Source organism: Bison bison, unplaced genomic scaffold (assembly GCF_000754665.1).
Source record: "Bison bison bison isolate TAMUID 2011002044 unplaced genomic scaffold, Bison_UMD1.0 scf7180017864213, whole genome shotgun sequence".
Lineage (NCBI taxonomy): Eukaryota > Metazoa > Chordata > Mammalia > Artiodactyla > Bovidae > Bison > Bison bison.
In genome coordinates this window covers 42,461-54,941 of record NW_011494785.1, presented here as the reverse complement: position 1 = coordinate 54,941, position 12,481 = coordinate 42,461, and the positions used below count along the sequence as shown (strand labels likewise).

At 49.2% G+C, this 12,481-nt stretch overlaps 1 protein-coding gene across 1 annotated transcript in view; it reads right to left on the bottom strand.

Moving 5' to 3' along the window:
- Positions 1-2,378: 2,378 nt before the first annotated feature.
- Positions 2,379-12,481, bottom strand: part of C1R (complement component 1, r subcomponent) — a 13,038-nt gene continuing 2,935 nt past the window's right edge. Inside the window, exons 2-10 of the mRNA XM_010844915.1 lie at positions 10,239-10,431; positions 9,762-9,908; positions 9,470-9,666; positions 8,821-8,968; positions 8,592-8,713; positions 5,920-5,998; positions 5,453-5,608; positions 3,932-4,006; positions 2,379-3,475 (exon numbers count right to left, since the gene is read on the bottom strand). Of these exons, the coding sequence (XP_010843217.1) occupies positions 2,706-3,475; positions 3,932-4,006; positions 5,453-5,608; positions 5,920-5,998; positions 8,592-8,713; positions 8,821-8,968; positions 9,470-9,666; positions 9,762-9,908; positions 10,239-10,431 (1,887 nt within the window). The 3' untranslated portion in view covers positions 2,379-2,705. The remainder of the gene's footprint in view (positions 3,476-3,931; positions 4,007-5,452; positions 5,609-5,919; positions 5,999-8,591; positions 8,714-8,820; positions 8,969-9,469; positions 9,667-9,761; positions 9,909-10,238; positions 10,432-12,481) is intronic.

Genomic DNA, 12,481 nt, shown 5'->3' with positions numbered 1-12,481 from the left:
ATCTTTTAATTTTATGGTTGCAATCACCATCTGCAGTGATTTTGGAGCCCGCCAAAATAAAGTCTCTCACTGTTTCCATTGTTTCTCCATGTATTTGCTATGAAGTGATGGGACCAGATGCCATGATCTTAGTTTTCTGAATGTTGAGCTTTAAGCCAACTTTTTCATTCTCCTCTTTCACTTTCATCAAGAGGCTCTTTAGTTTTTCTTCACTTTCTGCCATGAGGGTGGTGTCATCTGCATATCTGAGGTTATTGATATTTCTCCTGGAAATCTTGATTCCAGCTTGTGCTTCATCCAGCCCAGCATTTCTCATGATGTCCTCTGCATATAAGTTAAGTAAGCAGGGTAACAATATACCTGCAATAATATCATGATAATATTCTGGCGTAAATACTTATAATGTTTATCCCAAGTTTTCAGTCCTTCTCTGGCCTTTAAACATATCTTAAATGATATAAATTATTTGGAAATGCTGTTAATGGAATTTCCCTGGTTGTCCAGTGGCTAAGACTCTACACTTCCTCTACAGGGGTACAGGTTCCATTCCTGGTCCAGGAACTAAGACTCCACATGCTGGGAGGTGTGGTCAAAAAGTAAATACATACATATGTAAATAAATGATTAGAAAAAGTACCGTTAGTGACTCAATTTGGGAACAAAAATTTCATACCACTCTTCTCTTAAGGAATATTTACAGACTGGAAACTGACCAGTTAAAAAAGATCTTGTATTTGTAGCTGTTTATGTGGGAAAATAAGGATTTTCTTTGCAGTGTATAATAAAAACAAAAGACAGAGATAAAGTACCTACAACTCTAATGATAAATGTGTGCAGCAACTTAACTATTCCCATTGTGCCGGGAGCCAGCGTGAGGAATTCCGCCCGTGGCAAAGGTCATGAGGAAGGAGGCTTGGCATACGCAAAGGTGGGATTGAGCCTCAGGAGTCCCCCTGGAAATTCTTGAGCATCTACCCCAAAACCAGAGTCTGCCTACTTTCTGCTTTGTGCTCTCACCTACACCTCTGACTTTATGGGGGGCTGTCCCCCACCACCTCTCTCTGAAAAAAGAGTTAACTTACAGCTCCCGTTAATAAAGTTCCTGGGCGTGACAAGAGTGCTTTAGTTCACACCTGTGAGAGGCATGAGATGTTCTAAACTGTCTGAATACAGATTCCTTTGAGCAGTTAAAAGATTGATTAGAAATTGTATTGGTGAAGGGTTTTTCACATGTTGGGCCAATGTTTGCTGCTAAGTTTCCATATCCCTTACCTGCTGTGTCCCTGGCAGTGTATTGATTAAAATAATTGGTGTAAGTAGTAGCTTTAATGTTTGTAACCTTGGACCCTTGAGTTAATTCTTTTTCTTGTTATAGCCCACCACACCTTTGCCCTATAGGAATGCAACTTTATCTAATGCTTTTGGAGGGTGGCGCCTGACTAATCACCTTTAGAGAAAAATAAGTTTTCTGAAGAAAGGGTCTTAAAATGTTAACAGGCCTCCGGGCCAGAAGATGATGCAAGTTACCTAAACTTTTGCATATGATAAGTTTGCAGGAAGAAAGCCTGGCTTACTGCATGACTCTATCCCTTCCCCCATTATCCTCTATGCATAACTTAAGGTATAAAAACTACTTTGGAAAATAAAGTGCGGGCCTTGTTCACCGAAGCTTGGTCTCCCCATGTCGTTCTTTCTCTCACCTTCTGGCTGAATTGGAGCATGGAGACTCATCAAGCCTACTAATTATGCCTGGGCTTCTAAGATCTGACCGGGGAGGCCTTAGTGTCTCCTCTCCTTCGGGAGAACGGGAGGATGCCTGCAGCCTACGTAGGTGATGCAAATTCCTTATTTTGAAATTTTATTAGTTTTCCACGTAAACCAAGTTATTCAGCCTCTTTTCTCCACTGAATTTCCTCACTGAGCTATCCTTATTCAACCACTCTTTATATCCTTAATTAACGTTTAATTAAGCAATTGTTTCCTGATCCTCGCCAATGCCGTCCCAGCTTCGAATTCCCTGGATCCACTAGGGCTGGACCCCGGCACCACTGGCTTCCTATGGAAACATTTTACATATGACTTCACTAAATATTTTTAAAAATCAATTAATTTTTTTGGCTGTGCTGGGTCTTCACTGTTGCGTGGGCTTCTCCTATTGCCCAGCACAGGCTCTAGAGTACACTGGCTTCAGTAGTTGTGGCTGGAAGGTTGTGGAGCCCGGGTGCATGGGCTCAGTTGCTCTGAGGCATGTGGGATTTTCCCAGAGCAGGGATCGAAACTGTCTCCTGCTTTGGCAGGCAGACTCTATGGCAGAGCCGCCAGGGAAGCTCTGATGTCACTAAGTATATTTATATTTATTAAATACTGCTTTTAATTCATTTTACACAATGGGATTTCCCATAAAATTTTATTTGGAAGACATTCTATATTCAGTTATGCCATGGTATAAAAATGGAAGAGGACAATGATACCTAGATATGGTGGAATATATCTTGTGCAATTCTTGGGGGAAATAAAGGTGACCTTTGGGTTGTTTCAGGTGAAGAACGTGGATGGGACTATAGAGAAGAGAATTTATTTCACATGGTGTCTTTCTGCATTAGTGATTTTAATATGGATTCTTAGAAGTTATCCACAACTGGTCAGATAAAAAAATTTTTTTTTAATACACTGCTCTCTGGATTCTGACCTAGGCAATCCTGAGGTCAGTCTTCCACTTCCATCACTTTCTTGATCCAGTCCACATACTTGAGGACATTGGTGTAAAACCCGTACCCTTCACCACACCCGATGCCCCAGGACACGATGCCCGTGGCCACCCAGCGGTCATTTTTCTTATCACTTACAGCAAAGACCCCTCCACTATCCCCTTGGCAGGAATCTTGCCTTGTGGCTGGGTTCCCAGCACAGAACATGTTTTCAGAAAACACATCATTCCTGTTTTTTTGCCGGAGCCAGCGCTCACAAATCTCTCGCTTAGCTACTGGCAGACGGACAAATCTGAGGTTGTGAGAAATTCTCTCCTCCATGATCCCAAAGCCACTGACATAGCCCATGAGACCCGGGTCATAGAGGGTCTCGTTGTCTGGGAGGCAGATGGGCAGGAGGTTGGGGCCCAGGGTGACGCTATTTTCCAGCTCCAGGAGGGCGATGTCCCCCTCGAAATTGTGGGACTCTTCCTGGCGGTAGTCTGGGTGGATTATGACCCTACGGACCGGGTGGTTGGACAGCTTGGTGATATCTTCCACATTGATGTGGCCCAGGAACACGTCTAAGTTGGGGCTGCCCTGCGCCTCGTGGTCCTTGGGGTTGATGGTGTGCGCGGCCGTGAGGATCCAGCGGTCCCCCAGCAGCGCACCACCCCCGGGCCCGTGGATGTTGGTGTAGGCCTGCCAGGGGAAGTTGCCCAGCTTGGCCTTCAGGCCTCCAATGATGCGCTGCCTCTGCTCGACAGGGTGGACTGGCTTCCCGCACACTGGGGAGGAGAAGATGGGTTCAGGGAGAGAAACATCAGTGCCCGTCAGCCCACCTCCCTCCATGGTCTGTCCCCTCCCCTTTGCCCCTCTTTTTGGTTTAGGACCCTTTCCTTTCTCCCCATCTTTCCACCCCAACCCTCTCCTCACCCCTCGTCTTTGGCATATTGTCAGTCATCTCTCCTCGTTCTTATTTATTCTTTCCTGGGGCTTTTCTTGCCCTTTTTATTTATTCTTGGTCTCCCATCTGCTCAGTGAAAAGTCCAGGACTGTCAGGACAGGGCCAGCTCTCTGGGTCCCTCTGCCCTTCTCCTGGGGCATCTCCTCTCCTTTCATCAGATGCCCCATGTCCGTCTTCAGCTTCAGGCTGGACTGTCTCTCTCTTGTCTATGCCACCCCTCCTCCAGGCCCTGCATGGCTGCCAAGGTCACAGAGGACAGTGGAGGGCTTCCACTCACCTGGCAAACACCGAGGCATCTTCTCTCCTACCAGCTCGTTCTTCCAAATGCCCTGAGCCGTGCAGGTGTACAGCCCTGAGGGGAGAGGGGGCTGAGCTCAGGCTGGGGGGGGTGTGGGCAGGGGCCAAGAGCACCAAAGCGAGGACAGAGTGGAGGAGGAACAAAGGGAAAGGTTGGAATACCTGCAGATGGGATACTGAAAGTGTGTTTTTTGAAAAGCTTCATGTGTATGTTTTTGTTTTGATGCTAAATGGAAAAATCAGAATACTTAACTCATATTTGTTGTGATCCCTATGTGTGAAAGTTGACACAAAAACTGGAAGGAACTTATCAAGAAGATCTTATCATTATTGCATCTTGGTGCTGGGTAGTGGGTGATTATGGGAGTTATGTTTTATTGTTTTGTTTTTTGAGGGTGTTTGTTTGGCTCTGCTGTGCAAATCTTAGTTTCCCAACCATGGATTGAACCCAAGCCCTCAGCAATGAAAGCATGGCGTCCTAATTGCTGGACCATCAGGGAATTACCCGTAGCTATGTTTTCTGATTGTGGACAGTGTACCTTGCTTGACCTCAACATTTTATCGCATTGAAGCACCTTGGTGATGCTTTCAGATATGCATCATTACCCTCCTCCTAGACACAAGGAGGGCTTCCCTTGTGGCTCAGATGGTAAATAGCCAGCCTGCAGTGAAGGAGACCAGGGTTTGATCTCTGGGTCAAGAAGTACCCTGGAGAAGGGGAAGGCTACCCATTCCAGTATTCTTGCTTGGAGAATTCCATGGACAGAGGAGCCAGGCAGCCTACAGTCCATGAGGTCTCAGAGTCGGACTAACACTAGAATTGAGAAAACTGGGTTTAAATAATTTATACAAGGTCATAAAACTTCTAAGTGCCAGAACCAAGATGCAAATGGAGAGTTGTCTTACTTCAAAGTCCAGCTCTTAAATAATACCATATATAGCCTGTAAACATGGAGAAGGACATGGCAGCCCACTCCAGTATTCTTGCCTGGAGAATCCCATGGACAGAGAAGCCTGGCAGGCTACAGTCCATAAGGTCACAAAGAGTCAGACATGACTGAATGACTAACAACAGCAACAATAATAGCCTATAAACAAGATATTTGTTTCTTTTTTTGGCATGTTTTAAACCTACAAATCATGTGATTTCTTTCATTAAAAAGTTTTCAAGATACCCACTGATGAGTCTGAAAGTAATTTAGTAATGTAAAAAGTCACAACACAGCAACCTGAGAGGGGATGTGGGGAGAATGCCGAGGAAACCCACTGATAAACCTGTAGTGGGGGTCGGGGTGAGAGAGAGCTGTTTATGAGATTTGAGTCTTTCATTCTATCAGCTCAAATGTTTCCTCTTTCAACCTTATTAGAAGCCTCTTGGCACCCCTGAAGCCAGTGCCCAGGATAAATATCTTAATATTCCCTCCTTGGAGACTCTGTTCAAAGAAATTGCAGAAGATGTTTCAATAAGAGGGAGAAGACAGCCATTTACACGTGTCCCTACCTCGCTCAGACTCGCTTGTGCTGCCTTTGGTGTGCATCTTGTAGAAGGGCTCATGGCAGTAGTACTGGATACGCGCCTCGTAGGTGTTCACCCCCTCTCTGGTGGTGTAATTGAAGGCCCCGTTGAGCAGGCTTCGGGGCTGCCCGCAGTCCTTGACTTGGAGAGAACACAGGGCCATGTGAGAACTGAGAAGGACTGTACTGGAACTTCAGTGGGAGGGGTGGGAACCTGCTGAGAGCCTTCGGGAAATATGGTCATTGGGGGCTCTTATGATGCATGAGAATTGGATGGGATAAAACTCAGTTCTGGGCAGAGCCCCTCATCTGCAGAGATGAAGGCCGACTGGTTCCCAGTGGGCTGGAGCCTTCAAAGGACAAGTCAGGGGAATGGCTTTTGGGGGTGATGCTTAGGCCCGACCCTCTTCCCTTCTCTTGGGGGGGGAGACAGATGCTTGAGTTGCAACTTACTCCTGCACCTGGGCATGGCACGGTGCCATGTGCCATCATCCTGGCAGACAGCTGTGAAGGACAGGAGTGCCTTGTTCCCCTGTTGGAGCAGAGGTGGAGCAGCCATTAGTACAAGGAGGCCCTGAGGCTCCCTCCTGCCCTTGCCCACAGGGGAGCAGTAAGGATGCAAAGTCAGCTCTCAGCCCTTGAACCTCAACACCTGTGGACGTGTCTCCTGGCCCTTCTTCCTAGCTGGTCCTCTCAAACCAGACTGACAGATGGGCGCATTGAGCCACCCAGCAGGAAGTCAGAGCTGAGGACTTGCCTGGTGGTTTAGTGGTTAAGAATCTGTCCTCCTGTGTAGGGGATGTGGGTTTGATCCTTGTTCAGCGAACTAAGACCCCACATGCTGGGGAGCAACTAAATTTGAATGCCACAAATACTGAGCCCACATGCTGACACAGCCAAATAAGTAAATAAATAAATAGTTTTTTTTAAAAAAATATCAGAGCTAGGGCTAGTTGTTATACCCAATAGTCCCCTCTCTAGACTCTTGAGGGAATTTCAAGAGTTTCCACTGAGGTCCAGTTGAACCCCATAATTTTATTTTTGAAAATATTTATTTATTTATTATTATTTATTTTGGCTGCTTTGGGTTTTAGTTGTGGCACTCAGGATCTTCAATCTTCATTGTGGGATCTTTAGTTGAGGTATGTGGGGTCAGGTTTCCCGACTAGGAATCGAACCCAGGCCCCCTGCACTGGGAGTGCAGAAACTCAGACACTGGAATACCAGTGAAGTCCCTGAACTTCACAGTTTTAAATTAAAAAGCAAACAAGCCACAAGCACAGTTGCACGTTCTCTGCATTGAAACAAAAGTCTCTGCCCTGAAGTAGGGCCGTGTTTCTTCCCTCTGGACTGCCCTGCCAGGTAAGCCCCGTATCACCCCATCGCCCCCAGGCTGCAGTCTCCTCAAGGCTAAGGGCCTTTCCTAAAATGCTAGTGCAGCCCAGCCACTTTCAAGGGGGCTCAAGATGCTGACATATGCTAGGTGCTGTCCTAGGCCAGCAGACGACAGGGACAGGACAGGAGATGGTACCCTCCGAAATGAAAAGTAACTGGGCAACATGAATGAGTTTTATTAACACCAACAAATCATCTCAGATTGTTAGCCCTGGATCAGACTGCAAGAGAATGTGCATAAGAACTAGGATATCTGAGCAAAATGTAAATTATCATGTAGTTGCTCAGTCATGTCCCTATTGTTTTGCAACCCCATGGACTGTAGACTGTCAGCTTCCTCTGTCCATAGACTTTTCCAGGCAAGAATACTGGGGTGGGTTGCCATATCCTTCTCCAGGGGAATCTTCCCCACCCAGGGATTGAACCAGTGTCTCCTGCATTGCAGGTGGAATCTTTACTGCTGAGTCAAATAAAAAGTAAATAATGTGAGATAAACTGTGTGACTAGGTTTAAAGTTGATGATGTGAATGATAAGTAACAAGGTAAGGGTGCTGGGGGCATAGATGGGGCAGGTTGCAACCTGAACGGGGGGGAGAGGTGTGCCCAGGACCCCCAGTCCTTCCTGGACTAACGAGCAGTGATCTGGCTGACTCATCTCTATTCAAAGGGAAGCTCCACGAAACCTGTGTGAACATGTGCATTTCTTTTTACTATACTTCCCACATCCAGAACACTGCCTGCCACTGAATCAACACTTAAAATGTTTGTTGGGTGAATTCACCACAACAAACCGAAGGTCTCTTCTCTGATTCAGGGTGGATCTTCCGAGGGGACCTACTGGACAAAGATAGGATGTCCAGTCCCAGGTCCCTGGCCAGGGTAACTCCAATTGTATGGTTTATAAAAAATAGCATTAATTAATTAATTATTATTATTAATTGCCTTCACTGGTTCCTCACTGCTTTCGGTAGTTGTGGCGCACGGGCTTAGTTGCCCTGAGACATGTGGGATCTCAGTTCCTCAACCAGGGATCAAACCCACGCCCCCTGCACTAGAAGGTGGATTCTTAACCACTGGACCACCAGGCAGTCCCGAGAGTAGCATTTTAGTTTCCCAGCTTTTGTGAGATTGACCAGTGGAGCAAACCGCATTCTTTCCTGGGTCTGCAAAGCTCTGGACAGGGTGGTGGGTCTGGGGTAAGACCACCGGTGGACATAAACGGAGCCTCTTCTGATTGTCCAATCGGGAATGCTGCCCGATTCATGAATCTTTGAGTAAAGCTAGATAGGTTTTAAAAACAAAAACCGAGAGCCCTGGAGCAAGAAGCAGGGGATTTGTTGCCGGTCTCTGCTGTACACAATCCCAGTGATGTTGAGTGAGTGAGGCCTCACACTTCAACTCCACCCCTGCCTGTTTGGTTCCTCAATGCATAGTGAGTTATAGGGCGAGGTCCTGTAGTTCTTAGACTTGGCTGGGCATTAGAATCACCGAGTAACTGTAGGTAATCCTGACACCCATGCTCCCCTTTAGACCCATGGACTAGTCTCTAGCAGGGGACTGGACATCAGAATTTTGAAATCCTATTTCCAGTGTGCAGTCAAGTTGGAGCAGGCCGGGTAACCCTTCCAGCTCAAACATGCTTATGTTTCCATGTGGGGCTGAGCCTCCATCTTCCGTGTGAATTATGCTGGACTCTGGGTCAGCTCCCTCCCCTCGGCCCTGGCTCTTACCTCCACGAGCTCGTAGCCTTTTTTGCAGGTGGCGATGAAATAGTCCCGGTACTGGTATTGAGGCTGCAGGTCCTGAATGATGGTGAATGAGTCCAGGGTCTTGGGCTGGGGGCACTTGATGACTGTTAGAGAGACCAGAGGGCATGTTTATTTCCGAGCCACTGGCCTCCTTTCTACCTGCCTCATCCTGCCCCCTTTCTGGCCCGTGAGGGGCCCCGGGCAGCCTTACCTTCACTGGTGTAGTACAGCTTCCAGCCCCGGCTGTCCCCTGACTCGTCCGTGAAGAAGAGCAGGTCCACCGAGTTGCTTTGGGCATCAATGCGCTCGGGCCTTTGCTTTCCACAGAACTCACCGATGTTCCTCCCGCTGACATAGATCTGTGGAGGCGGGGGAACGGAGGGAGGGTCATGTCTCCAATTCAGACACAGGGCCAGGGTGGTGGTGCTGGTGGTGTGGATCCTGCTTTGTGTATGTTTTCAGCTGGAGGGTAGTAGGCCTCCCGAGGACCCACCGGCCAGGAGTGTGCGCTAAGTTGCTCAGTTGAGTCCAACTCTTTGCGACCTTATGGACGGTAGCCCACCAGGCTCCTCTGTCCATGGAATTCTCCAGGCAAGAATACTGGAGTGGGTTGCCATGACCTCCTCCAGGGGATTTTCCTGACCCAGGGATTGAACCTGAATCTCTTACATCTCCTGCATTGGCAGATGGGTTCTTTACCACTAGAGCCACTTGGGAAGCCAGGTGTGTAGGACAACTCATGTGGGACATTGGCCATTTCTGCACCCATTGGCCAGACAGTCCAGTGGGGAGGAGGGATGAGAGGAGACGTGTGGGGATGGGGACGAGAGGATTTCTCTGTGGGGGTGGGTTGGCTGTACCTGCAGCTGGTCGTAGGGACAGTGTATTTGCTGGTGGTCATCGATTTCAAAAGGCTCCAGGAATTGGAGGTGGAGGGTGTGGCCTCGCTCTACTCGGATACTGTAGTTGCAGCGCAGGTCAGGGGGGTAGGGCCGGGGGTACTCCAAGCTGGAGACGTAGCCTGAGGGCTCCGTGAACAGCTCGCTGCTGCATTCGGCTGGGAGAGCAGAGCGGGAGCGGGAGCGGGTCACCCAGCGAGCCCCACCTTGCTCAGTCCCTGCCTCCTCTGAGACCACCCAGGCAAGACCTCACCCTGGCAGGAACGCCCATCCGGCTGGAGCTCATAGCCTGGACGGCAGGAGCAGAAATAGCCGCCGACGTAGTTGTGGCACAGGTGCTGGCACCGGGCCGGGGGGTCCTCCTCGACTGAGTTGAGCTGCAAGGCACATTCGTCCACGTCTGGAAGAGATTCCAGAAGGAAGGATTCAATTCCACAGAAGCCAGGGTTGGGGGTGGGGCAGGGACCTGTGGAGGCGCTGGTCTCAGCGAGGTCACTCATCAGAGGCCTAAGGACAAGGTTATCTCAGGCCACCTGGAACTCCCGGCCCCTCTGACCCTTTCTGGGACCTGCTCAGTGGGGACAGGGCCCTGGTGGATAGCTCTCTCCTAGAAAAAGCTCTCTTGGGAAAAAACAAGAAGGCCAGGCTTCCCGAATCTTTGGATTCAAGAATCCCCTTTTCCGGCCCCCATTCAGTAGGAGCCCAGGAGCCCAGCACAGGCACCACTCACCCACGGCTTGGTAGTATGCCAGGAAGCCCTTGTAGAACATGATGGTGCCGTTCTCCTCGTTGGAGAAGTCCGAGTGGAAGGTCAGCAGCATCTTGTTCCCTTGGGACATGAATTCCTTCCTTCCTGGGGGGTTGCCCAGGGGAGAACCCAGCTGCCCACAGAACCTCCCCATGGTCTTCTTATCAGCAGAAATCTGTGGAGGAGGGACAGACGGACAAGCTGTTGAGGGGACATGTCCCACATGGAAGGTTATGAAGGTCATCCTTCTCTTGTCCCAGAGAGGGGATCCCGCCCCGCTCCCGACCCCCCTGGATGGTCTCCAGCTGCTCTCTACCTGCTGGGCTCTGGCTGTTCCAACTTCCCCAGAGGCCTTTCCTCTGTCCTGCATCCCCACCGACTGACCTTGCACGTTATCCTGTGTCTGGGACTCGGCCCTCCCTTTCTATGACCCCCAGCTATGACAAACCTAGACAGCATATTAGAAAGCAAAGACATCACTTTGCTAGAAAGGTACGTCTAGTCAAAGCTATGATGTAGTAGTCATGTATGGATGTGAGAGTTGGATCATAAAGAAGGTTGAGCACTGAAAAACTGATGCTTCAAATTGTGGTGCTGGAGAAGACTCTTGAGAGTCCCTTGGACAGCAAATAGATCAAACCAGTCAATCCTAAAGGAAATCCACTCTGATTGTTCACTAGAAGGACTCATGCTGAAGCTGAAGCTCCAATATTTTGGCTACCTGATATGAAGAGCTGACTCATGGAAATGGTCCTGATGCTGGGAAAGAGAGAAGGCAGGAGGAGAAGGGGATGACAGAGGATGAGATGGTTGGATGGCATCACTGACTCAATGGATGAATTCAAGCAAACTCTGAGACATGCTGAAGGACAGAGAAGCCTGGTGTGCTGCAGTCCATGGGTTTGCAAAGAGTCTGACACAACTTAGTGACTGAACAACAACATGTGTCAGACCTTTCTTTACCCCCATCTCTTCCCATGTCCACCTCCCACTGGAATCCTGGTTGCCTTTACCTGGTTTCTATCATTCCTTCATCCCTAGAGGCTGGATGGTTGGCTTTATCCTCTGTCCTGTCCTTCGCCTTGTCTTGGTCAACCCATTCCTGTCCAACCATGACTCCTGATATTCAGCTGAATGTGAGCATCCGGGACCTGCCAGCTTAGAAGGCATCACTGAGATCCCTTTACCTCTTCCTTCACAGACTCCTTAACTCCTGCAAAGCAGAAGACGTCCCTCCTCCTATCTCATCCCCACTTTGCCTACCACCAGGAACCTCCCTACCAGCACTGCTGACATCTGAAGTCCTCTGGGCTGGGAAGATACGGCATTTTCATGGTATTCTTTTATACCCTCCAGGGGATCTCCTGGAAATAGTATTTATGGGTTGTGTGTAGGCTCTATCTGAATCCTGAATCAAGAACCTCATTTAAAAATTTTTTTTTATTTTTAGGCTGTGCTGTGCAGCATGTGGAATCCCTAACTTAGGTTAGTTCCTCAACCTAAGTTCCCCAGGAATCAAACCTGGGCCTCCTGCCTTGGGAGCACAGAGTCTTAGCCACTGGATCATTGGGGAAGTCTCCAGGAATCTCATTTTTATTGGATGTAGAAAGAGGGACTGGGACGATGCTCTTGGTCATGACAGAGGAGAGGGGACTGAGCCCACTGTCCTGGCTGGAGACCACCCTTGAGCCACCACCACACACATGCCGCTTCCCCACGTCCCTGTGTTCCTGGTGAGGAGGCAGCCACGGTGACACTCTCCATGGCAACAGGGAAACTGAGGCATGGAAGTTTCCAAAATCCTCTGGGCAAGTAAGCAGACAGGGAAGGTTTTTCTGACTCCTGTGGACAGTGCATTCCCCAAGAGCAGGGCCTGTCCCCTCCCTCTCTGTTTCTCCCCTCTGTGCTCCACGAGGGTCTCTCAGAGCAGTGGCCTCCCATCCTCGACACCCCTGGACTTCCAGAGCCCCACCTGGCCATCAGCTTTCACTGGCTTGGGGCTGTGTCCCCAGGCAGGGTGTCCTAGCCAGGCCGGTCAGAACCCGGGTCCCCCGGTTCCAGAGACACTCAGTCCTCCCTCTGCCCACCCCCCTAATCTGCCCCCTACCTTAACATAGTCATAGAAACAACCTTGCGAAGGCTCCAGGTCAAACTGTCAGAAGACAAGCTTCACCCTGTACCCCATGGGTACTGTGATCACAGTGGTCCTCTCAAAATTGTTAGGG